At 52.4% G+C, this 26,404-nt stretch overlaps 1 protein-coding gene across 1 annotated transcript; it reads right to left on the bottom strand.

Moving 5' to 3' along the window:
• Nucleotides 1-306: 306 nt before the first annotated feature.
• Ccdc13 (coiled-coil domain containing 13) lies at nt 307-24,835 on the bottom strand. The gene is made up of 16 exons (XM_048334710.1): nt 24,778-24,835; nt 22,110-22,336; nt 20,895-21,043; nt 19,318-19,460; nt 18,106-18,195; nt 15,584-15,700; nt 13,591-13,695; nt 11,635-11,778; nt 10,248-10,424; nt 9,717-9,923; nt 6,856-6,995; nt 5,500-5,575; nt 4,246-4,376; nt 1,258-1,409; nt 992-1,106; nt 307-512 (listed from the first exon to the last, which is right to left on the bottom strand). The coding sequence occupies exons 2-16, from the start codon at nt 22,328-22,330 to the stop codon at nt 353-355; spliced, it is 2,127 nt and encodes a 708-aa protein (XP_048190667.1). The 5' UTR covers nt 22,331-22,336; nt 24,778-24,835; the 3' UTR covers nt 307-352.
• Between the last annotated feature and the right edge of the window lie 1,569 nt (nt 24,836-26,404).

The following is a 26,404-nucleotide window of genomic DNA, read 5'->3' as shown; positions in this document are numbered from 1 at the left end:
AGCAGAAGCGTGGTGAGCCAATGGGAGAGCTGGGATCGGGTGGTGGTGGGGCGGGGGGAGGAAATGAGGGTGCTACCTGTGGGCTGGGTGTCCAGTCCTGGACTCCCCCCCCCCCCCAAGGGCTCTCCTGTAGGCCCAGAGCACAGGCCTTGTCTAGGCTCCAGAACATGGGCCCCCAGGCCCCAGTCTATTGGATGACAGACAGTCCCAGAGTCCTGGCTGGGGCCAGTGGGATGCCAGGCCTGGGGGGTCTTGTCCCTCCCCTGGGGCGTGGCCTCTTGTCACTCTTGGAGGCAGCAGGGGGGCCTCTGTGTGGACCGGCCCATGGTCCTAGGGGTGCTGAGTGAGCGGCCTAGCTCCTCTCTGCCTTCTGCTGCCTCAAGGCCTGGATGAAGACGCCCTTGACCTGGCCCAGCGTCTCGTGGTACATCCGGAAGTCCTCCTCCTTGCCCCGCAGGGCGCTGCCCAGTGCGGCCCTCAGGATCTCGTTCTCCTCCGCCTGGATGGCCAGCCTACATAGCCAGGACACGAGAGGCCCTCAGCGGGGCTGGCAAGGTGGCTCCGCGGTAGAGCGCTCGCCTTGCATGCCTGAAGCCCTGGGTTCGAGTCCTCAGTCCCACGTATATAGAAAAAGCCGGAAGTGGCGCTGTGGCTCAGGTGGTAGAGTGCTTGAGCAAAACGCAGCTCAGGGACAGTGCTCAGGCCCTGAGTTCAAGCAATGAAAAAGATAGAGAGAGAGTTCCTGCCCGGGGCTGGCTTTGAACCGTGATCCTCCGGATCTCAGCCTCCCTAGTAGCTAGGGTGACAGGGGTGAGTCCCAGTGCCCATCCCCTGCCTTTAACATTGTTCCCAACTGGTCTCACAAAGGCATTCCATGCCCCAGAAACTAGCCTTGCCTTCTGTACAAAAGGTGACAGGGGCCTCACCGGAGCCCTTTTGCTGGGGCACCTCTGTCCTTTTGGGAAGATGGGGGGGGGAGGAAGGGCAGTACCTGGTGGTCAGCTCCTCAATCTGGGACTCCGCTGGCACATCCGAGAGCTCAGCAGAGGATAGGTCTTTTCTCTCGCTGCCAGCTTGGTTGTGCCTGGTGGTGGAAGCGGGTGCACCTGCGGGGCGGTGGCAGCCACTTTGTGAGGTGAGGCCAGAGCCCTCCCCCCACTCCCCCCACACCCCCTTTCTTTGTGCCTGCTTCCTGTGATTTCCCTTGGCAGGGTACACCCCAGGACTGGCATCTCCCCATCCACTCCCACACTGTACCTGCTTTGCTCCTGGAGGCTTTCTGCGAGGCCGAGGCCCTGCCCGACTCCAGGCGCTTCTTCTCCAGCCTCTGCTCCAGCACCACCGTGCGCTGCCTCTCCTCCTGCAGCTGGCGCTCGGCCTCCAGGAGCCGGCTGCTGCTCTCATCCACCCTGGAGGGGGGGAGGTGGGGGGGGGGAGGAACAGAGGGGCTGCAGGGCCGGCCAGGCTAGAGGCGGCAGCCACGAGGCTGGCTCCCCTTTGGCTAGCCTCAGACCCCAGGCCTCCGACTGCTGCCTCCCTTGTAGCTGGGGTTTTACTCCATCCTCCTGTGTCTGCCTCTGGGGTGGGGGGTGGGGAGTAACCGGTGGGAGGCACTGCATCGTGCTGGCTAGTCTTCTTCTTCTTATTTGTCGGTCTTGGGGCTTGAACTCAGGGGCCTGGGTGCTATTTTGCACAAGGCTAGCGCTCTACCACTTTTGAGTCACGGCTCCATTTCCGGTTTTTGGGTGGTTGGGTCCTTGGGAGATTAAGAGTCTCACGGGGACTCGAACCGTGATCCTCAGATCTCAGCCTCTTGAGTAGCTAGGATGACAGGTGTGAGCCAGCGGCGCGTGGCTTGGCTATGTTTCTTTCTTTTTTTTTTTTTTTTTTTTGGCCAGTCCTGGGCCTTGGACTCAGGGCCCGAGCACTGTCCCTGGCTTCTTCCCGCTCAAGGCTAGCACTCTGCCACTTGAGCCACAGGGCCGCTTCTGGCTGTTTTCTGTATATGTGGTGCTGGGGAATCGAACCTAGGGCCTCGTGTATCCGAGGCAGGCACTCTTGCCACTAGGCTATATCCCCAGCCCCTGTTTCTTTCTTTTTGAAGGCCTAAATACAGCCTCTTTGACCTGCTACCACACCGAATAACAACTTAGCTACCCAGCTCTGTGCAGAAGCAGACTGCGATCCTCCTTTTCTGCTGTCCTCAGACCTCCATCCTCCGATAATGGCTCGGGCCCTTCGTAGCTTCGAAAGGCCTGTTTGTCCCCCACTCCAAACCAGCGCGCGTCTCTCTCTGTCCTGCCCGATGCTTTCTGTAAGCATATCCCTCCCCCCACCAGATCCGCACATCCCTCTGGTCTGAGGGCCCCACGCAGTTGGATGGAGGCAACCTGCTAATCCCGGATCATCTTCCTCTCTACATTAGCATCCATCACCATCACTGCATCGGCAGAAATCCTTTTTGCTATGTAATAGCAAGGGCTCACAGACAGAAAATGTCCCCGAGCATTTTCACTCAAGGCTAGCGCTCTACCACTTGGAGCCACAGCGCCACTTCTGGCCTTTTCTGTGTATGGGGTGCTGAGAAATCGAACCCAGGGCTTCATGCATGCCAGGCGACCGCTCTACCACTGAGCCACCTTCCCAGCCCCCTTCTTGAGACTCTGATCTCCAATGAACCACCAGAAAACTGGAAGTGGCGCTGTGGCTCAAGTGGCACAGTGCTAGCCTTGAGCAAAAGAAGCTCAGGGACAGCACCCAGGCCCTGAGTTCAAGCCCCAGGACTGGCAAAAATAAAGGGAGGGAGGAAAAAAATCAGATTTGTACAATCCTCTGGAAACCATTACAAGAATCGGTACTGGCAAGAAGAGCAAGTCTGTGATCTATGAGGAAATGAGATAAATAGCAGAAGATGATGCATAATGTATGATCCCATTTAAAAATTGATGAGAGATTGCAAATTGAAAACCATAAAGAGAAGGCTTACTCAGTGGAAGCTATCTTTTCTTTTCTTTCTTCCTTTTTTTTTTTTTTTGCCAGTCCTGGGGCTTGAACTCAGGGCCTGGGCGCTGTCCCTGAGGGACCTCTCTGTGCTCAAGGCTAGCACTCTATTACTTGAGCCACAGCGCCACTTCCAGATTTATCTGTGTGTGGTACTGAGGAATCGAACCCACGGCTTCACGCATGGTAGGCGAGTGCTCTACCACTAAGCCACCTTCCCAGCCCCCAGGAAGAAGTTGCAGCTATCTTTGATGCCCTGGCTGCGAGTGGGGGTAGCCTCTCCCCTCCCCCAGATTTCAGTAGCGTGCTCACAGGCCAACTCTGCATTTCATTACACTAAGCCATGGCAAACACCATGCAAAAGGCTAACACATGGTTTTGGCTTCCCTCTGAATCCATGAGTAACCAAAGTCTCCATTCCTCCTGTTGTACCATCGATGCCTAAGCCATTAGTCGTGTGTGTGTGTGTGTGTGTGTGTGTGTGTGTGTGTGCTGGTACTGGGATTTGAACTCAGTGCCTCACAGTCTCATTTGGCTTTTTTACTCAAGGCTGGTGCTCTACCGCTTGAGCCACACCGCCACTGTGGGCTTTTTTATTTTTGATGGTTCACTGGAGATAAAGAGTCTCATGGACTTTTCCTGCCCAGGCTGGCTTTGAACAGTGATCCTCACATCTCAGCCTCCGGAATAGCTAAGGAGGACAGGTGTGTGAGCTACTAAAAGTCCAGCCTGAGAGTTCTTGCTCCCAAGATCCCTTGCTGCATTTTAGGCTTATGTCCTACTCTGCGCCCTTGGACTTTTCAAAATAAAACAAAACAGAACATTTAATTTGGGGCCAGAACTGGCGTCTCTCATCTTCCAAGAGTCCTAACTGATACGCGATCCAGTTGGACTCTCAGTAGCATCCTTTGTATTTTGTTTTCGGGGTGGAGGTCACCCCATGACTGAGCCTGGTCACCTGCATTTCTTGCCAAACAGGGTCACTTGAGCAAGGAGCCCTGATTTTTTGTGGGGGGGAAGGCATCCTTTAGGGAAGAGCATCTCTCCCTATCTGGCACCCCTGGGGTGCATAGGGTCACAGAGTGCTGAGGGGGACCAGGTGCTGTAGTTGAGCCCCTGGGTTGTGGCTGGAAGCACCCTGGACCAGCACTCTGGGGTTGGGGGGTGGGGGGGGACAAGCTCCCAGGCCCAGCCCCATCCCTCCCTTTGCCCCCCAGGAAGAGAGCGCGTGGGGTCCCTTGTTACCGTTTCTGCAGGACGGTGACAAACTCCTGGAGCCGATCCCGCTCCACTTCGGTGGCCTGCCACAGGGCCTTGATCTCTGCCACTTGGGCCTGCCAGCCTTTGTGTTCCGGCGAGTCTGAGAACCTGGGGGATGGGCAGAAGGCAGAGAGAAGAGGTAACATGGAAGCCTGAAGCCGAAAACAGCCTCCCCTCGCCCCCACCCCCACCCCCTTGAGCTGGGCAATGGTGGCTCACACCTGTCATCCTAGCTAGGCTGAGATCTGAGGACCAGAGTTCAAAGCCAGCTTGGGGGAGGGGGAGGAGGGGGGGTATTCGTGAGAGTCTCATCCCCTACGAATCACCAAATCACCGAAAAGCCTGCATAGAGCTGTGTGGATTTGGTAGAGCACTAGCCTTGAGCACAAAGGCTCAGGGTTAATCAGTGTCCAGGCCCTGAGTTCAAGCCCCAGGACCCTCACAAACAATAAAGCATAAAAAGGAAGCGGGAGCTGGCGCAGTGAGAGGCCTGCCTGGCACCGGAGCCCAGTGCCCAAGCGCAGCTCGGATGACGGGAGACGGGGCTCAGAAGCAGATGGGACAATGCTACCCCTTTGTCCGCCGGTTTGGCATGGAGAACACAGGGCCCATTGAAGCCCCGAGGCTGTGTTCTCCAACACTGAGGGGGTATCAGTGACTGAGTGGGGACCTGGGTGATGTAAAAGCTCCCCCTCCCCCACCACCCCAGATCAGGGAAGGTGCTAGAAGCCGGGAAGGGGGGGGGGCTGGAAGTTCCTCCTGCTGTCTCTCTGGTAACAGGAAAGAGCCCCAGCCTGGCCTTTAAGACCAAGGCTTTGTGCTTGAGGACCCCAGCCCAAGTCCCTTGTCTTTGTCACACTCCCCCCTCTCTTTTCTTTTTTGGTGCTGCTCCTGGACTTGAACTCAGGACCTGAGCCCTGTCTCTGAGCCCCCCCCCCCCACACACACAAAGGATAGCACTCTACCCCTTGAGCCACAGTTCCATTTCCTGCTTTTTTAGCGATTCCCTGGAGAGGAAGAGTCTCATAGACTTTCTTGCCTGGGCTGGCTTTGAACCAGGATCCTCCGATCCCAGCCTTCTGAGGAGCTAAGGATGACAAACATGAGCCACAGGCACCCAGTGATCTTTGCCCTTTTAATGGAGGGGATGGTCCACATGGGAGAGCCGAGAACATGTGTGTGTGTTGGGGGGGGGGAGCTGGGCACGTACCTGGGGGAGGGCTGGGAGGGCCCCCATGAGGTCCCGTGGGGGCTGGGCAGGGAAGGCCTGGTGAGGGCCGATTCCACCAGTGTGTGGCCGAGGCTGGACACGGGGCTAGGCAAAGACACAGCAGGGGTCCATCAGGATGGGAGGCCCCCAAGGGGAGCCTCTGGGCCTCCATTCTGCCTGGGAGGGCCAGCAGGGATCGAGGGGGGCTGTGTTCAATTCTTAGTTCTTGTTGCTGTTGTTTTCCCCTTGGTTCCATTACTAGGACTTGAATTCAGAGTCTCCTCCCCCCACTCAAGAAAGCTGATGTTCTTTCTACCCCTTGAGCCACAGCACGACGTCTGGCTTTTTGGTGGTGGTTTCTTGGAGATAAAGTGACCAGGACATTTCCTGCCTCAGTGGGCTTTGAACCACGATCCTCAGTTCTCAGCCTTCTCGGACTACAGGATTGCAGGTGTGAGCTCCCGACCAGCCCTGGGCTTGCTGGTTCCTCTACTGTTTGAAACGCCTGAAGCCAAGATGCCAACACTGGGTCTCTGGAAGGATCTGAAGCCAGCCCAGAGAGGCTGCCACACAGGTGACTGTCCCCAAGCAGGAAGTGACAAAATGCTTAAGAAGGCCTGCTTGGGCCTGGTGATTTGGCTTTGGGTTAAGGAAAAAGAGGAACTGCCATGGGATAAGGAAGGATTTCGAAGGTTTATGTCTTATATCTTGGTTTCTTTTCAAGATGGAATTACAACCTGCCACCAGACTGTTCAAGAAATAGCCAGGGCAAGGGTATATTTCGGAAATTACATGTGAACTGTTTATCTTATTTCAAAATCACCTTAGGTAAATACCTTCTGCCCTATCCAAACTAGCCAATCGGAAGCAGATTGTGAACCGGAGCTCAACCAATCCGAGCAGAGGGGCGGGGCCTGCTGCCTTAGGGATGACCTATAGAAATACATTGACCTTACTCAAACCAGTCAATCGCAAGCAGATTGTGAGGCAGGGATCAGCCAATCAGAGCAGAGGGGTGGGGCCTGCTGCATTAGGCATAAATAGGGGAGCAGCTGGACTGCTCTTGTGTTGCTTGCATGCCAGATTTCTGGCTGATGGCCGGGCCCTTCTGCACAGAAATAAATTGTGCCTTGCTGAAACAATTCTTTATTTTCCTATCTATTGTTGTTGTCACCCCAAGGGTTCTTGGAGAGCATATTTATAACGATGGTCACAGAGTAATCAGAACAGAACCTCACTAGCTCTTTCCTGCACTGTAGCATCAGGTCCTCGTACTAGAAGAACAAACTGTAAAGTCTTTTGGCTTCTTATCAGAAGCTTTGTTTGAAATCATTCCTCACGGACTCCCCTCCACCCCCAAACCATCCATTCCATCTTTCTCTTACCGGGAAGATCCCAACCGGCTAGCATGATCGCCAGAGGAGGCTGGAGACTTGGTGTAGTTCAGGTCCTCCAAGACCCTGATGTGGCCAGGGCTGACGTCAGGCCTAGCAGATCCCTCGCCCATTCCTTTACTCCGAAGATACTACAGAGAGACAGTCTTCTCAGGGCTGGGCATAGAGGCCCGGAAGAAGCAGCGCATATGTGTGTGTGGGGGGGTGGTGTTGGGGATGACTTGGATTCATTTCCGGCTTTCAAAAGATATGAAAGGGGCTTGTTTTTAGGACCTAAAACAAAAATGAGGCTGGCTTGATTGGGATTACTCCGGTGCCAATGACACCCAACAAATGCCTCTTTCAGAAAGGGAGTTGGGGGGAGGGGGAGATAGGATGATGACTTCCTCCTTTCCTCTTCCTGGGGACCCTAAGGAAGGCAGAGGTGACCCATGGAGCATGTACCCCCTCTTCTGGGAAGATGAAGGTAATGGCAAGACTCGGATGACTCTGAAGCAGACCCCAAAAGGCTAAGTTTGGTGTGTGTGTGTGTGGGGGGTGGTTATACTAAGCCACCAGTAGCTAAGAGGATTTAACTCAGTTTTCCCTGGTGTCTTTTTTTTTTTTCTTGCCAGTCCTGGGGCTTGAACTCAGGGCCTGGGCACTGTCCCTGAGCTTCTGTTTGCTCAAGGCTAGCACTCTACCACTTGAGCCACAGCACCACGTCTGGCTTTTTCTGTGTATGTGGTACTGAGGAATAGAACTCAGGGCTTCATGCATGCTAGGCAAGCATGCTACCACTAAGCCACATTCCCAGCCCTTCCCCTTGTGTCCTAATTCTTATTTTCAGATAAACTGTGCCTCTGCTCCTACTTTTTTTTTTTTTTGGCCAGTCCTGGGGCTTGGACTCTGGGCCTGAGCACTGTCCCTGGCTTCATTTTGCTTAAGGCTAGCACTCTGCCACTTGAGCCACAGCGCCACTTCTGGCCATTTTCTGTATATTAGGTGCTGGGGAATCGAACCCAGGGCCTCATGTATATGAGGCAGGCACTCTTGCCACTAGGCCATATCCCCAGCCCCTCCTACTTTTTTTTTTTCCCTCATTATTCTATCTGGTGGAATTCCTCATGGGAGGAATTCTGTTATTTTAGCTTCCAATTAGTTTGGCTCCTTGTAATAAAGATTCCCAAATTCTCTGTCTGTCTGTGTGTGTGTGTGTGCGCGTGCGTGCGCACGCATGCATGCACACGCATGGTTCTAAGGCTTGAACTCAGGGCCTGGCTGCTATCCTTGAGCTTTTTTTTTTTTTGCTCAAGGCTGGTGCACTACTACTTGTGTCACAGCTCCGCTTCTGGATTTTTTTTGCTGGTACATCAGAGATAAAAAAGAGTCTCACAGGGCTGGGGATATAGCCTAGTGGCAAGAGTGCCTGCCTCAGATACATGAGGCCCTAGGTTCGATTCCCCAGCACCACATATACAGAAAACGGCCAGAAGTGGCGCTGTGGCTCAAGTGGCGGAGTGCTAGCCTTGAGCGGGAAGAAGCCAGGGACAGTGCTCAGGCCCTGAGTCCAAGGCCCAGGACTGGCCAAAAAAAAAAAAAAAAGAGTCTCACAGACTTTCTTACCCAAGCTGGTTTTGAAACGCAATCCTCAGATCTCAGCATCTTGAGTTGCTAGGATGATAGGCGTGAACCACTTGGTGCCCAGCAAGCTATCAGTTTCCTACCCTAGCTTTTTATGTCCTTTCCTTCAATTCTTTGTCAGATTCAGACAAGGGCCCCGAAGAGTGTGAGAACTCTAAAGTGGGAGGACTTGGGACTGGGCCCAGGAAACTACTCTGTATTTGAGTCTCCAAGGTAGTTCAAAACCTTATGTTGTGCCAGGTTACTGGTGGCTCACGCCTGCCCATCCTAGCTACTCAGGAGGCTGGGATCTGGAGGATCGAGGTTTGAAGCCAGCTCGGGGCAAGTAAGTCTGTGAGACTCTTATCGCCAATGAACCACCAGAAAACCGGAAGTGGCGCTGTGGCTCAAAGTGGTAGAGCACCAGCCTTGAGCAGAAAAAACTCAAGGATGGAGCCCAGTCCCTGAGTTCAAGTCCCAGGACTGACACACAAAATAATCACAATAATAACAACAACAACAATAATAGGAGGGTGGTGCAGCTGATGGCGATGTCATGCAGGCTGTCCTGGGGCCACTGGGGTAATGACAGCTGCAGGACAAAGCAGGTGGCTCCTCTGTGGCTGGGGGCGGGGGCAGGGAGGGCTAGATCCTAGGATATAAGAAGCAAGGCTGTTCTGGGATCTGTCTCTGACTGTGCTATTCAACCCCAGTGCACCCCGAAGCTGTGAGGCTCCTTTGTCACAGAGAGCCTTCTGTGCCTGGCACAGACTCCTTCTCCCAGAAACCACTGGTTCTCCTCTTCCCCACATCAGCCCCACCAGTGGGGGGCGCCTTCGAGGGCCACAGTGTCTGACTCCACCAGTCCCCAAGGGGACCTTTGGGCACCTGGCCTGACAAAAGATGTGTGGGACGCCAAGCGCTGGTGACTCATGCCTGTCATCCCAGCTCCTCAGGAGGCTGAGATCTGAGGATTGTGGTTCAAAGCCAGCCTAGGCAGGAAAGTCCAGGAGACTCTTATCTCTAAGGAACCACCAGAAAACCAGAAGTGGCACTGTGGCTCAAGTGGTAGAGCGCTAGTCATGAGCTGAAGAGCTCAGGAACAAAGCACCCAGGCCCTGAGTTCAAGCCCCAGGACTGGCAACAACAAAAAACTGGTGGAAAGGAGTTGAGATTTTTTTTTTTTCCGGTGTTGGAGGCACTGGGCAGGCTCGGAAACGAAGACGGGGACAAGCTGGTGCTCTGCTCACCTGCTTGCTGAGCTGCCCGATCTCCAGCTCTAGCTGCCGCACCTTCTCCTCTCGCTCCGCCACCATGGCCCGCAGCTGGGCCACCAGGCTGCTGCTCCGCTGGGCCTCGCTGTTGGCCTTTTGGTCCTGGTTGTGCTGGGACAGGCGCATTTTCTCCTCCTGGAGGCTCAGGCTGCCCAAGATCTCTTGTAACTGCTTCAGCTGCTCCTGGGGGTTGGGGAGTCCGGGGTGGGTGGGGGGGAGAGGAAATGAGCAAGAATGGCAGGCAGGCATCAAGTCAGTCTGGGGCAGAGTCCCTGACAGTGGGTACCACCCAGGATTATCTAAGGACCCCCCCCCCCCCCAACCTCAGCAGGTAGAACAGGTATCTGGATTGCAAAAAGCAATTGGGGTTGGGAATGTGGCTTAGTGGTAGAGCGCTCGCCTAGCATGCATGAAGCCCTGGGTTCGATTCCTCAGCACCACATACACAGAAAAAGCCGGAAGTGGCACTGGTTGCTTATGCCTGTAATCCAGGCTGGCTATAGATACCATGAGTGCATCGATGAGCTCATCATCATGTCTGCCCTTCTCCACCAGAGTCCCCATCTGGGTCTTGAGGGTCTTCACTTCGTTCGACAACACCTTGTTGCGAGATTTCATGGCCTCCAACTTCTTTCTCAATTCTTCAAGCTCTCTCTGGAGAGCATCGCGTTCCCCAGCTAGCTTCTGTGTGATTTCAAAAGGTGCAAGAATGAACCTGGTGCCAGTGGCTCCCACATGCCATCCTAGCCACTTCCAGAGGCTGAGTTCTGAGGATCGGGGTTCAAAGCCAGCCTCAGGCAGGAAAGTCTGTGAGACTCTTATCTCCAAGGAACCCCCAGAAAAGCAGAAGTAGAGCTGTGGCTCAAGTGGTAGAGCGCCAGCCTTGTGCTCCCAAGGCCCTGAGTTCAAGCCCCAGGAACAGAAACACACACACACACACACACACACACACACACACACACACACACACACGCAAAGTGCTTTAGATACAGAAGCTAAATCTCAAACACATCAGTGCATGATAAACTTATTGAGATGAACTCCAGGGAATGAAAATGAGGTGTTGTTTTTGTTCCCCTTTGTTGCTGTTCTTGCTTTTTTTTTTTTTCTTTTTCTCTTGTTTGTTCGTTCATTCATCTGTCTCTGGGAGGGTAAAGGGAGGCACAGAAATGGGAGGACAGAGGGTGAACAAAGGCAGCCCTGGTCCTCACTGGACACGATGTGGAAAAATGAACTCTGCAACTTGTGGGTGGAGACAGGAGGGAAAAAGTGGGAGGGAGGGAAGGGGTGACATGGCCCCCAAAAGAAATGTACTCATTACCTGACTTATGGAACTGTCGTAACACCTCTGTACATCACCTTTATAGTAACAATAATTTTATTTTTTTTGGCAATCCTGGGGCTTGAACTCAGGGCCTGGGTTCTGTCGCTGAGCCACCTGGTGCTCAAGGCTAGCGCTCTACCACTTGAGCCACAGAGCTACTTCCAGCGTTTTCTGACTAGTTTATTGGCGATAAGAGTCTCATGGGCTTTTCTGCCTGGGCTGACTTGGAGCTGCCGTCCTCAGGTCTCAGCCTCCTGAGTAGCTAGGATGACAGGTGTAAGCCACTGACACCTGGCAAAAAAATTTTTTTAAGTGTTTTAAGTACAGCATCCCCCTCCCTCCCCCCCAAATAGCCTGGGCAGAGCCCCCAAAAGCTGAGTGGGTCCAGGGGAGACCCCAGTCCTGTAGCTCAAGAAGGGTTGACAGGAAGTAAGTGCTATGCAGGGCAGAGCCAGGGCTGCAGGTGTCTCCTGTCTATAAGGGGGTCACTGAAGGCTTTGGGGATCCTCAGCTGCTTCTGGATCTCACAAGTGGGGGTCCCCCCTTCTCCCCTCCCCTGGCCTGCCTCACCTCCCAGCTTTCCTGCTTCTCCCTCTCCAGGCTGCGGATTCTCAGCAGGTGTTTCTCCTGTGCTGACAGCTTCTTTGGGTCTGCGTGGTCAGATGGCTCTTCCTTGCTCTGCGTCTGTCCCAGCTGCTTCTCCAGCTCTCGGACCTGAGGGGTGGTGGGAAAGCTCACTCACTGCTCAGCTGGGAAGGTGGCTCAGCGGTAGAGTGTTCGCCTAGCATGCATGAAGCCCTGGGTTCGATTCCTCAGCACCACATACACAGAATAAAGCTGGAAATGGTGCTGTGGCTCAAGTGGTAGAGTGCTATCCTTGAGCAGAAGCTCAGGGACAGGGCCCAGGCCCTGAGTTCAAGCCCCAGGGCTTGCAAAGTGTAGCCTAACCTTCCTTCCTTCCTTCCTTTTTTTTTGGTGGGGGGGGGGGTCCAAAGTCAGGACTTGAACTTAGGACCTGAAAACTGTAAATCACTTCATGTACAATTTGACAACTACTGTAATAGCTAATTTGGGGGGGGGGGGGTTGGGGGTGTTAATTATGGCCAGGCACTATTTGGGATGCAATTCACAAGAGGATTTTTGTTTTTGTTTGCAATTTAATTCATGATAACCCTACAAGGAGGACAGTATTAACTCCACTTTACAGATGAGGAAACTGAGACACAATAAAGCAATGAGCTGAGCTGGTCGGCAGTGTCAGAGGCCAAGACTCTCAAATTCTGGTTGTCAATTTTTTTTTTTTTGGTCGGTCCTGGGGTTTGAACTCAAGACCTGAGCACTGTCCCTGGGCCTCTTTTGCTCCAGGCTAGTGCTCTACCACTTGAGCCACAGCGCCACTTCTGATTTTCTGGTGGTTCATTGGCGATAAGGGACTTTTCATGGACTTTTCTGCCTGGGCTGGTTCTGAACCTGGATCCTCAGATCTCAGCCTCCTGAGTAGCTGGGATGACAGGTGTGAACCACCAGTGGCAATTCATTCTTTTTAAAAAAACCTTTTTGAAAAAAAATTCCCCACTCCCTACCCCAAGCCACTGCCCTTGTTGGTTTCAAGGATCTATCTCATGGTTAACTCTGAGAATGAAAGCTACCAGAAGGGCTGGGAGTATGGCCTAGTGGCAAGAGTGCTTGCCTCGTATACATGAGGCCCTGGGTTCGATTCCTCATGCACCACATATACAGAAAATGGCCAGAAGTGGTGCTGTGGCTCAAGTGGCAGAGTGCTAGCCTTGAGCAAAAAAGAAGCCTGGGACAGTGCTCAGGCCCTGAGTTCACGGCCTAGGACTGGCCAAAGGAAAAAAAAAAAAGGCCACCAGAAGCTATGACCCTAAAGTTCCTGGGGATGGAAGTAAATAGTATAATTACTATTATTTTTTAATTACACACATTCTTGCATGTTTTTCCTGCTGAAGGGCAGGGGGAGGGGAGCCACCACTGGTGGTGATTTCATACATGCGTACGGATTTCATACACCCGTTCACAGATGAGAAGCCTGAGGCCTGGAAAGGCTCTCCAAGAAGGAAGAAGGAAGCATGAAATGGAGAGCTGGGGTTTGAATGTAAGCAATCCCTTCGTTCTGGGGTCCCCTGCTTGGAGCTCCTTTTGGTATGTCCCAAAATATTTAGAAAAGAGAGGGGGGAGTGTTATTGGGTCATGAAAACTTTCAAAAGATTCCAAGCCTGTGGACCAAAGTCGGGGGGTGGGGGGAGGCAGAGAGGAATCTAATTATAATAGTCACACAGATAAATGTACACGAACTTTGGGGGAAGAAATTGCAACCAACGGCCTTGGCATCGTTTCCGTCCGCAGTGCCTGGCGTGGGGTAAGTGTTATGTAAGTGTTATGTGTTTGTTCGTATTAGAAGCAGGCTGGAGAGGGATCTGCTGCCCGACTGCGTGTGCTGCAGGCTGGTCCCCCCTTTGGGGGCCCGGGGGGGGGAGCCCCCTGCTCAGGGGCCACCGCTCACACCTTGCTCTGCAGAACGAGGATCTGCTGCGCTCTTCCCCTCCAAGACCCCGGTGAGGAGAGGAGCTGCTGAATGTTGAAGTCTTCTCCAACCTCGCTGGCCAGAACCTGTGATGAGGCAGCGCGTTCAGTGTGAGACAGTGTGACAGAGCCAGAGATGGGCAGAGACACACAGAGACAGAGAGACAGGCAGCAGAGACAGAGACAGACGAGGAGAGACAGACAGAAAGGAGAGAAAGACAGACAGAGACAGAGGAGAGAGTGACAGAGAAGGGAGAAAGACAGAGACAGACAGGGAGGAAAGAAACAGAGACAGAGAGGAGAGAGTGACAAACAGGAGAGACAGACAAACAGGATGGAGAGACAGACAGAGAGGAGGAAGAGACAGATATACAGAGACAGAGAGGAGAGAGAGAGGCAGATGGAGAGGAAAGACAGAGACAGACAGACAGACAGACAGGGAAGGGATTCATGCAGGAGTCAATGCTAGGTGCTGGGTGTCACCCCCATCACCTTCGAGCCTCCACAGGCCTGCTCTCCCCCCCTTAAAAGAGGGCACCAGCATTTCCTAAGTGACGATTAGAGCACCCAAGAAATGGCCAGTAATACCCACAAAGGGCCCCTTGCCCATCCCCACCCCACCCTCCCTTCCCTCTTTCCTTTCTCTATCTCTCTCTTTGATGCCAGTATTGGGGCTTAAGCACAGGGTCTCCCACTTTTGCTTTTTCGCTTAAGGCTGGTGCCCTACTGCTTGAGCCAAAGCTCTGTGTGTGTGTGTGTGTGTGTGTGTGTGTGTGTGTGTGTGTGTGTGTGTGTTGGGGGGGCAGTTAATTGGAGATAAGTCTCTCAGACTGTGTCTACCTACGCTGGCCTCAAGTCACAATCCTCAGATCCTCAGTAGCCTCCTGAGGAGCTGGGATGACAGGCGTGAGCCCCCGGCACTCATCCAGGATGCCTTCCTTCGTGGCATGTGTGGCCATGCTGGATCACGCGGGTTTCCAAGGTCTGCTGGGGGCAGCTGCTTAGCCCATGCCCTGAGAGTCCCACTGTGTCGCTTGAGGATGGGCTTTCGGAAGGGCTCGGCTTCTTAGCTGCCCAAGGGGGCACTCAGGCTCTACCCCAAGGCTTTGAGATACAAAACAATGCACGGAGCCCAGGGGCCACTGGCTCACGCCTATCATCCTAGTTACACAGGAGGCTGAGATCTAGAGGCTCGTGGTTCAAAGCCAGCCTGTGCAGGAAAGGCTGTGACACTCTTATCTTCAAAGAAACCACCAGAAAACCCTTAGTGGCACTGTGGCTCAAAGTGGCAGAGCGCTAGCCTTGAGCAAAAGAGTTCAGGGACAGCGTCCAGGCCCTGAGTTCAAGTCCCTCGGCCAACAAAACAACAACAAAAACAAATAAGCAACAACAACAAAAAAGCCCAATGTGTTCCAGCTTTGAGTCCTGGGCCTGGTGGAAGCCCAGCTTTGACTCCTCATCTGGCATCCCAAGTCTCTGGTGCTGTTTCCACAATAGAACATTGTTCTAGAAATCTGGGCTAGTCTGAGTGGTTCCAGCAGAGGAGACAAATGCCAGAGAACTCAGTGTCCATACAAATAAACAACCACGCGGCTGGGCCCCGCTGGGCTGTGTCCCAAGTCTCAGCATTTTTCTCTGGAAGGAATCGTTTTGTTTTTGGTGCTAGTCCTGGGGCTCGAACTCAAGGCCTAGGCTCTGTCCCTGAGCTTTTTTGCTCAAGGCTAGTGTTTGGTGACTGTAAGTCACAGTACCACTTCTGGTTTTTCAGTGGTTTATTGAAGATAAAGAGTCTCACTGGATCCTTTCTGCCTGGGGCTGGCTTTGAACCAGGATCCTCTAGGTCTCAGCCTCCTGGGTTAGCTGAGCCATGTTTTGCCAGCTGAGTTCTTCTCAGGGCTGTGAGTTGGGGTGGGTGGGAGGCAGGGGATGGGAGGCAGCCAGAGAAGAAATCCCAAGCCCTGCCTTGGAAAAGAACCTTCTGGGCCATCCGGAGCTCTTGCTTCACGGACTGGATCTGGTTCCGCAGGTCGCTCATCTTCAGGTTGGTGGCGGTCAGTCTTTCCTGTAGCGCCTTTACCTCCGGTGTCTCCAGCTGGGGGAGGAGTGGGGGGGGGACAGAAAGGAAGTGCGGTCACCTGCTGCACTGATAGTCATGATGATCATAGGGTTAGAGTGTCTCCCCCCTCCCCCTCCCCAATCCAGGGGACTGGTCTCGGGACTTGAACTCAAGGCCTGAGCGTGCAGTCCCTGAGCTTTGTTTCATTCAAGGCTGGCTGGTGTTCTACCACTTGAACCACAGCCCCGCTCCCAGCATTTGGAGTGGTTTGATGGAGATGAAAGAGTCTCATGGAGTTTTCTTGCCCCCAGGCTGGCTTTGAACCGGGATCCTCAGATGAGAGCCACCGGGGCCCGGCTCAATGACTTCCTCATCTTTCTTTCTACAGTGGGCATGAGCAAAATCTGTGCCTGCCATGTCAAACATCAGCAAGACAGATCCAAACAGACTGGGACCTAGAAAGTTCCAGGGCTCTGCAGAGCTTAAAACCCAATAATCAAAGAAAGGAAATGTGACCAGGTGCCGGTGGCTCATGCCTGTCATCCCAGCTACTCAGGGGCCTGAGATGTGAGGATCAAGATTTGAAAAGTCCTCTGTGAGACTCTGATCTCCAATGAACCACTCAAAAACTGGAAGTGGCGCTGTGGCTCAAGTGGTAGAGTGCTAGCCTTGAACAAAAGAAGCTTAGGGACAGTGCCCAGGCCCTGAGTTCAAGCCCCACAACTGACACATATACAAATACACACAAAAGTGTTTATATTTTTATTTTTTCTGTGTCTGGCTGCCCTCGCGTTCCCTTTCCGCGTCACAGCCGGGCGCCTGTCTTGTCTCATCTTAATGCAGTGCAGGGCTTCCAGTCTGCCCTGCAGAGGGGGAAACGGCCCTGACAACCCACTGTGGTTGCTGCAAAGCTGGCCTCCTATCTGTGGGCGGCTCGCCCACCCCCCCACCTCGCAACATGGATGGAGACCTCGGCTGGATTTGGATGTAGAGCCCTCCCTCAGCCTCATTTCCTCATCTCTCAGGGATACGTCTAGAATAACGATCCCTGGGTACCATGGAGGGTGACAAGGTACCTCATATCAAGGGTGCGACCCCAGAAGGGCAGCTATGGCTGTAGTGCCAGGCAGAAGGGGAGGATGGGGTGGCATGGGGTGGGTAAGCTGACTCTTGGTCTGTTCAACCTAGCAGCTTACAGAATGAAATTCCAGAGGCTTCCATGGTGGGCTGTTTTTTTTTGGGGGGGGGCAGAGCAGGGAAAATTCCAGAAATGCAGTCTATAGGGGAGCTCAGCCCTCAGGCCTGAAGAAACCCCACGCAGAGCAGGGAGGGATCCAGTATGTTCTGGAATGTGCCTTGAGTGCCAGGCATCTGGCTATAGCCAAGGAGAAGCACATTTTTTTTCTTTTTTTTCTCTTTTGCCAGTCCTGGGGCTTGAACTCAGGGCCTTAGCACTGTCCTTGAGCTTCTTTTGCTCAAAGCTAGTGCTCTACCACTTGAGCCACAGCGCCACTTCTGGTTTCCTGGTGGTTCATCGGAGGTAAGAGTCTCATGGACTTTTTCTGCTCTGGGCTGGCTTTGAACCACAATTCTCAAGATGTCAGCCTCTTGAGTAGCCAGGATGACAGGTGTGAGCTGCCAGTATCTGGCTTGCACTGGTACTTTGTGGGGGGCTCAAGTTCCTTTTCCCTTTATGGGCTCCAGGCTACCATCATTCAGTCTACAGCAATAGAAACGTCTAGAGTTTTCGGTCTCTGCTCTGGCCTGCACTGCTCTTCCTGGAAGGCATTTCCGGTCTTCTTTCTTCAGCCTCCACCCCCCCCCCCACCCCCCAAATCCCTAAGCCCTGTGCTGGTGGCTCATGCCTGTCATCCTAGCCACTCAGGAGGCTGAGATCTAGAGGATCACGGTTCAAAGCCAGCCTGGGCAAGAAAATCCATGAGACTCTGATCTCCAATGAACCACCAGAAAACTGGAAGTGGCGCTGTGGCTCAAGAGATAGAGTGCTAACCTGAGCAAAAAGAACTCAGGGATGGTGCCCAGGCCCATGACTGACTAAATAAAATAAAATAAAATAAAAATCCCTTTAGAGTCAGGCACTGGTTGCTCACACCTATAATCCTAGTTACTCTGGAGGTTGAGGTTGAGATCTGAGGATCACAGTTCAAAGCCAGCCCAGGCAGCAAAGTCTGTCAGACGCTTAGCTCCAATGAACCAGCAAAAAAAAGCCCAGAGGTGGCTCAAGTGGTCGAGCACCAGTGAAAAAGCTAAGGGGCAGAGCTCAAGCAAGACATGGCTTGCAGACTGGTTGTAGGGACAGACAAGAGCACCTGGCTCGCCCATGGGGTTCAGGGGACCCCGAAGGGCCCTGGCTGGCGTGTGGAAGGGGGAGAGTCCAGGGGCTGGCTCTCAGAGGCTCTGGAACAAAGGAGAATGCATACCAAGGTTCTGTCTCCCGTCTGGGCCTTCAGAGGCCTGGCTTCCGCATCGCTTGCCCTCTTGGGTGGCAGCCTGGCCCGGGCTTCCTGCAGCTGAGAAAGCAAACCTGGCATTTAATCTTTAATGGTGTTTGGCAAGGGCCCAGACCCCCCCCCCCCCAAATGCCACTCTCCCCAAGTGCTTGGGTGCCGCGGCTCGGTGTGGGGTTACCTGGTCTGGGCTTCATTCTTCCTTCATGGAAGAACTGCCTTTTACAAACCACACTGGGGCCGGGAGACGGTTTCGTGGATTGTCTCAATTCCTCAGTCTCATGATAGGATGATGCCCAAATACTCACTACTAGCTTGGTAAACAACCATGCACTTAGCCATACTCTGTCCCTTCAGAGCTCTAGACACAGCCCAGGAGGTAGGGAACACAGGAATGATATACTCGAGGTTATGGCGGTGCTGGCTAAGTTTGCTGTAAGCTGGGAAACTGTGGCTGTGACCACTCCTTCCTTCCTTCCTTCCTTCCTTCCTTCCTTCCCTCTTTCCTTCCTTCCTTCCTTCCTTCCTCCCTCCCTCCCTTCCCTCCCCCTCCTCCTTGTCTTCTCTTTCTTTTCTTCCTTCTTTCTTTTTCATCTCTTCCCCTTCTTTCTTTTTTGCCAGTTGTGGGACTTGAAGTCAGGGCCTGGGCTTTGTCCCTGAGCTTCTTTTTTTGCTCAAGGCTAGCACTCTACCACTTGAGCCACAGTGCCACTTCTGGCTTTTTCTGTGTATCTGGTACTGAGGACTCAAACCTAGGGCTTCATGCATGCTAGGCGAGCACTCTACCACTGAGCCACCATTCCAACTCCTTTTCTTCTTCTTCCTTTCTCTCCTTTTCTTTCTTTCTTCTCTTCCATCTCTTCCTCTTTCCTTTCTCCTCCCTCCCTCCTTTTTTCCTTTGTTCTTTTTTTCTTCCTCCCTTCTGTCCTCCTTCCTTTCTCCCTCCCCCCTTTCCTTCCTTCATTCCTCTTCTTTTCTTGTGCCAATCCTAAGGCTTGAACTCAGGGCTTCATACTCTTGCTTCCCTTTTTCCCTCAAGACTGGCACTTTGCCACTTGGGCCACACTTCGAACTAATGGCCTTTTGCTGGTTCAATGGAGATAAGAGGGCTGCATGGACTTTCCTGCCCAGGCTGGCTTCGAACTCCCAGGTCCACTCTGGAAGAGTGAGTGAGCAGGCCCTCACCTCCCGCTCCAGCTCCTGGATGCGACTGGTCAGCTGCTTCACTCTGGTCTTGGCTCCCTCAGACTCTGCCATCAGCACCCGGTTCTTTTTGGACAGCTCGACAATTTTGGTAGCGACCACATCTCCAGCTACACCGGCAGTCCCTAAAACCAGAGGGGTGGTGAGGTCAACAGGAAACCAGCCTGCTCATCCACTCCAGGCCCAAGGGTTTACATGATATTTTGTTTATTATTATTGTTATTATTGCTGGTCCTGGGGCTTGAACTCAGGGCCCATGCATTGTCTCTGAGCTTTTTTGTTTTTCTTAAGGCTGGTGCTCTACTACTTGAGCCACACCTTAACATCTGGCTTTTTGGTGGTTCATTAAACTTGGGGCCCAGGCATGATTCCAGAGTTCTTTTGCTCAAGTTTAGTGCTCTTACCACTTTGAGCCACAGAACCACCTGAGGTTTTCTGGTGGTGCCTTGGAGATAAGAGGCTCACAGCCTTTCCTGCCCAGGCTGGCTTTGAACCCTAATCCTCTAGATCTCAGCCTCCTGAGTAGCTAGGAATGACAGGCGTGAGTCACCAGCTCACTGGCGCCCAGCCATCCTTCAAACTTTCTAGGCTGGCTTGACTCTGAGCTTGGCCCAGGAGCTAGCCTTGGCAAACACCATGGAAGTTGAGTTCATGCTCTTCCTTCATGCCATCTTCATCAAACAGAACAGCTCTGGGCCAGCTGGTGAGTCACAGGAAGCAGTGATGCGGGAACCAATGCGGAGCCACCCTGGCCAAGCCCCAGATGTTTGAGTTAAATCAAGTGCTGCTAAGAGGGTGTGCCTGTTTATTCCAGATGGCTGTTATTGTTGTTTTTAATTTTGTGGCGAAACAAAATACAACCCAATGTACATGCATGTGCTCACCGAGCATTTTTTCCCCTCCCAGTCCTGGGACTTGACCTCAGAGGCCTGAGCACTGTCCCTGAGCTTCTTCTTGCTCAAGGCTAGCACTCTATCAACTTCAGCCAGAGTGCCACTTCTGGCTTTTTGTTTATGTGGTGCTGAGGAATCGAACCCAGGGCTTCATGCATGCTAGGCGAGCACTTTACCACTAAGCCACATCCTCAACTCCTCCCATTGCTTTTGACTTCCACACTAACTGAGTGCATACTCTCAAAGGCACGGGGACACATAGGCTAGTGCAGGGTGGTGCTTGTAGCCGTGGCTGGTGATGTCTATGTTCTGTGGATTTGGGGGGCCAGCTGGGAAACATTCCGTAGCTGCACACATGATAGAGCACAATCAGGACCACGCCCCACCCCTGCTCAGATGCGCAGGGCAAAGGTCAAACCCATAACCACAGAGCCAATAGTACTCACAAGGCCAAGGTTAGCCCCGGATGTCTGTGGCTACATAAGTTCCGCAGCCAGCGAGCCAAAGTCCAGCCAGCAGAGGCCTCCCAGACCGTGGTCCAGCCTGGAGCCTGCTGAGAGTGTGTCTCGTGGGTACTTGCTCTCTGGAACCAACACGGCCACTGGGGCCAACCCACTGGTGCTGGGGGTGGGGGAGGCAGGATGGCGGTGTCCTTTCAGAGCTCACCTGTAAAGGCCAATCTGTCCTCTTCGATTTTCTTTTTGAGGTGCTGGATTTCAAAGTCCCTTTCCTTCAGCAGCTTGTACAGTCTTCCGTTCTCATCCACCGCTTCCCTGAGCTCTTCGCGAAGCTGCTGGATCTCATCTTCCAGCACCCTGGGCAAGGAAAGGGCCCCTCACAGCAGTGGGAGTTGGGGGTCCGGCCTCCCTGCCCAGGCTTGCAATGCCCAGGCTGGCCACTAGGGGGGATAAGCCCATGTGGCAACCTAAGGATGAAGTCTACCACTACATGTGTAAGCTAATGTGTAAGCTAATGAAACTTTTGAAAAGGAAAAAAAAAAAAGGAACAAAATCAAGAGGAGAAATAAGCAGATTTCCTCCTATAAGTCAAAGGAGAAAGACGATCGGAACAAGATTATTAGCTGATTTCAAGAGAGCTCTAAAACTCCCAGCTCAGGTGGGCAAGCCTGTCATCTCAGGAGGCTGAGATCTAGAAGAAAAGTCCCCGTGAGACTCTCCTCTCCAATTAGCCACTCAGAACCCAGAAGTGGCTAGCCTTGAGCACAAAGAGCTCGGGGTCAGTGCCTGTGCCTTGAGTTCAAGCCCCATGACCAACATTTTTTTTTTAAATCACTTTTGAGGGAAAGATGGAGAAAAGCAAAGGAAGGGGTGATATGGTCCCCAACCGCAAAATGCACTCATTACCTGACTTATGAAATGGTAACTCTTTGTAAATACCTTCATAATAACAATGAAACTGTGTTGCTTTTTTTTTTTTTTTGCCAGTCCTGGGCCTTGGACTCAGGGCTTGAGCACTGTCCTGGCTTCATTTTGCTCAAGGCTAGCACTCTGCCACTTGAGCCACAGCACCATTTCTGGCTGTTTTCTATATATGTGGTGCTAGGGAATCGAACCCAGGGCTTTATGTATACGAGGCAAGCACTCTTGCCCCTAGGCCATATTCCCAGCCCCTGTGTTGCATTTTTTAAAGTCCATTTTTGGTTTTTTATTTTGCTGGTCCAGGGGTTTGAACTCAGGGCTTGGGCACTGTCCCTGAACTTCTTTTGCCCAAGGCTGGTGCTCTACCACTTGAGCCATAGCGCCACTTCTGGCTTTTTCTGTGTATGTGGTGCTGAGGACTCGAACCCAGGGCTGCATGCATGCTAGGCAAGCGCTCTACCACTAACCCACTTTCCCAGCCCTGGTCAGGCCTGTTTTTTACCTCTGTTCAAAGATGCTCTTGAGATTCTGCTCGTCTGTGTGGAGAAAGCTAAGGCTGTCGGCAATCTCCAATGACTCCTTTGGTTCCTCTGCTGGGCTTTGGCGGCTCAGTTCCTTTTCCTTCTTTTTCTCCATCTGCTTCTGTAACCTCCGATGCTGTAGTTCCTGCATGGCCTTGAATTGGAGCCGCAAAATATCCTGGGAGCTTTCCTCTGTGGCCATTGTGCCCTTAAGAGCCAGAAGAGAAGTGTGTGGCAAAACTCCACACCAAGCACTTAGCACAAAAACCTGGTCTGCAGCTCCAGCCTGGAGTTTTTTGCTAAGTTCTGCACAAGTGTGTATGCAGATACTTGGGGGCCATCCCAACCTGAACCCTATAAAAGCCAAAGCATCCGGGCGCTGGTCGCTCACTCCTGTCACCCTAGCTACCCAGGAGGCTGAGATCTAGAGGATCGTATTCCGAGGCCAGTCCAGGCAGGAGAGTCTGTGACACTCTTATCTCCAATGAACCACAAGGAAACTGGAAGTGGGGCTGTGGCTCAAAGCTGTAGAACGCTAGCCTTGAGCTTGAAAGAGCCTAGGGACAGTGCACAGGCCCTGAGTTCAAGCCCCACGACCAACAATACATACATATACACATACATACATACATACCTACATACATACATAAATGCCAAAGCACTGTACATGCCATCAGACCACACATGGCACTAGGATGTGACCTGTCACTCAAACACAGCCAGCCTGTTCCTAGGTGACTCTCAACTTTGGTTAAGTATTATTACAATCCTCTAGGAGCTAATAGCCCTATCTGCTCCCTTCCTCCTTGACCCACCAACAAAATTCTCATTTCTAAGACCAGGGTTCAGGCATTGTTACTGTTGGCCCAATAGCCTCCTCTCCCATAGCTTAGCATGCTGCTTTCCTAGGCAATGCTAGGCCCATTTGGTGAGGGAAGTAAATAATCCACCCCTTTACCCCGAGATAGCCCTCCTTTAAGGCAATTATGACCATATAAGGCAACAAGATCTTCTTAGATGCCCCTAGAGTGACCTCAAGGCCAGGGAAGCTGCAGGATCCCTTATCTACCACTTGAGCAGCAGCCATAAATCCTAGCCCACCATGAGGAAGCCCCCATCCAGATGTCCACACTGGAGTCCCCCCCTCCAAAGGCCCCTAGGTTATATAGGTCACCTCAGACAATAGCCAGCACTTCTTCTCACTTCTCCCTTGTGAGGAAAAGGTCTTGCCAGTCCTTTTGCTGGCAATAAACTTTCATTTGTTCTTGTACCTGGATGTCGGTGTGGTTTTCTGGCAAAGTCTAATATATTCTAACACTTATTTCTTGTTCTTTGAAAGTTGAAAGCTGGGCTCCAGTGGCCCATGCCTGTCATCCTAGCTACTCCAGAGGCTGAGATTTGAGGACTGAAGTTCAGAGCCAGCTCTGAAAGTCCATGAGTCTCTTATTTCCACTTCTCAGCAAAGAGCTAGAAGTGGAGCTATGGCTCAAATGGTAGAGAGACATTATTTAATAAAATGCCAAGGAAGATTGTGAGGCCCTGACTTCAAGTCCAGGTAGAAGAGCGTAGACATACATACATACACCCATATACATGGAACATGATTCAGTGATGTCAAGCAAAGAAAAGAGCTATGAAGTCAGGAAAAAAAAACCATCAAGGAAATTTAAAAGTATTTTGCTAAGTAAAGCCAGTCTGAAAAAGGCAGCCAGGAAGGAAAGTCTGTGAGACTCTGATCTCCAATGCCCCTCCCCCGGCCCAAGAAAAAGTCAGAAGTGAAGCTAAGGCTCAAATGGTAGAGCACTAGCCTTGAACACAAAAGCTCAGAGATGGTACCACCCAGGTCCTTAGCTCAAGTCCCAAGATTGATATGAGAACATGCGTGCAAGCACACACGCACACACACAACACACATACTCTATGTGTTTTTTTTTCTTTCTTCTTTGTGGGTCATGGGGCTTGAACTCAGGGCCTAGGCATTGTCCCTGAGCTCTTTTTTGCTCAAAGCTAGTGCTTTACCACTTTGAGCCACAGCGCCACTTCCTAATGGAAATGGATTAACCACTTTTCTGGTGGTTCATTTGAGATAAGGGTCTTACAGACTTTCCTGCCCAGGCTGGCTTTGAACCACAATCCTCCAGATTGCAGCCTCCTGAGTAGCTAGGATGACAGGCGAGAGCCGGTGGGCTGGACTCAAAATCATGTTTGTTTGTTTGTTTTTGCAATTCCCAATAACAACATGAAGTCCAACCCCACCCCCCCATGGCAGGAAGACCCGACCCCCTCCCCCCCCAAATCAAGATACCAAGATGCCTCCTTTCCACACCGCTGAAGAAGGCCTACAAGACTGTGTGCCGAGCCAGCATCTAGGCCAGGGGTGGAAGGCTCCGACACGGGGTGCCCCTCCTGTGGTGGGGTGCCGGGGGGCTGGCTCAGGTAGGGGAAACGGGGGCGGGGTGAGAGATGCTGGGGGAGTCCCTGCTTTGGCGCCCCCCTCTCTTCCAGCCTCTGCTCTGTGCATGGCTGTGACAGCTCGGGTGGACCCGAGTTCGAGTCCTACGGCCGACAGGAACTTGGGGGCAGGCTGTCTGTCCATCCCACCTCCTCTCTCGGGGGAGCTCCGACCCCGCCACCCTCTCCGGGACTTACCGCGGTCTCGCCCCGTCTTGCTTCTTATTTTTAATTTAATTGTTTTTGGCGGGAAGCGGGGTGGGAGCGGGGGGGGGGCCGACGGCGTCGGCGCGTTCTCCCTCCCCCCACACACACCTTCTCGACGCCGCCGCGCGCTGCCCCGGCAACCGTCTCCCGGGCAACGCGCCGCGCGCGTCGCTCCCTGATGACGTCAGCGGGGCGACGAGCGGCGTCCGCGACGGGGGCCGAGGAGGCCCAGAAAGGCGCGAACGCGACGCAGGCGCAGCTGAGGGGGTCGAGACGGGAAGGTCACGCCCGCGTCGAGACCTCCAGACTTCACTCTTTATTTATTTATTTATTGTTTTTGTTTTTCCTAAATTATGGCTTCCATGGGAGATTCGGAAACGCGCATTCTACAGTGAATGCCCAGGAGTTGGAAAGTGGGCGACTTCACCCTGAAATTGAACGTAGCCATCCAGGGTATCTTATTTCATTTTATTCCATTGATAGATATTATTACCTTTAATAGTGGTACAAGATCAATGTGGCAGAGCGCTAGCCTTGAGCAAAAGAGCTCAGGGTACAGCGCCCAGGACCCCAGTTCAAACCCCAGGACCTAAAAAATAAAAAATAAAAAATAAGGCTGTACAAAAGGGGGTGACTCAGTCATCAGATGAGGACTTTACTAGAACACTCAATGTTCTGCCAAGTCCTAGCTATCCTTAGAGCACGGGGCGTCTCTGATGGATGACATGTATTCTGGCTCTCCACCAAGCCCTTCAGCACAGTGCGACAGTATTATTTTTATTTTCTGCCGGAATTTCACAATTCCCTTATCTAGGTCCCAATCATATAGTCTTTCAAAATACTTGGATGAAAGTTACTTGATCTCACTCTGTTTCTCCAGGCCAAGTCTTCATAATCCAGTCAAGGTCATGTGTATGCTGGGAATGTGGCTTAGTGGTCCAGTGCTTGCCTAGCACTCAGTGACAGCATCATAAATAAATGAATATATAAATGAAGACAAACGTGGGAATGCCAGGAAATGCTGGATGTCCCATGAACATAGCCAAACCAGGCAAATCAATCATTCACTGGAAAGATGGCAACCTAATATGGTTGGGCTCATGCTTGTTTCCCTTCTTTTTTTTTTTGCCAAGCCTGGGCCTTGAACTCAGGGCCTGAGCACTGTCCCTGGCTTCTTTTTGCTCAAGGCTAGCACTCTGCCACTTGAACCACAGCGCCACTTCGGCCTTTTTCTATATATGTGGTGCTGAGGAATCGAACCTAGGGCTTCATGTATACGAGGCAAGCACTCTTACCACTAGGCCATATTCCCAGCCCCTTGTTTCCCCTCTTAAATTTCAAGAACTTTCAAATAAAACCGGGCATATAAATAATTATTAGCAGCCCCCAGCTACACAATTAGATTTATCTCTCGAAAATACTTTTGTATTCATTTAGGTTTGGGCCTAACATTCAGTGTAACACACTGAATATTCACATTGAGATAAACCTGACTTTTTTTTTGCCTGTCCTAGGGCTTGAACTCTGGGCCTGGGTGCTATGTTTAAGCTCCTTTTGCTCAACGCTAGTGTTTTACCACTTGAGCCACAGTGCCACTTCCAGCTTTTCTGAGAAGTTT

The sequence above is a fragment of the Perognathus longimembris genome, chromosome 26 (genome assembly GCF_023159225.1).
Source record: "Perognathus longimembris pacificus isolate PPM17 chromosome 26, ASM2315922v1, whole genome shotgun sequence".
Taxonomy (NCBI): Eukaryota; Metazoa; Chordata; class Mammalia; order Rodentia; family Heteromyidae; genus Perognathus; species Perognathus longimembris.
This window is presented reverse-complemented; position numbering and strand designations above follow the sequence as displayed.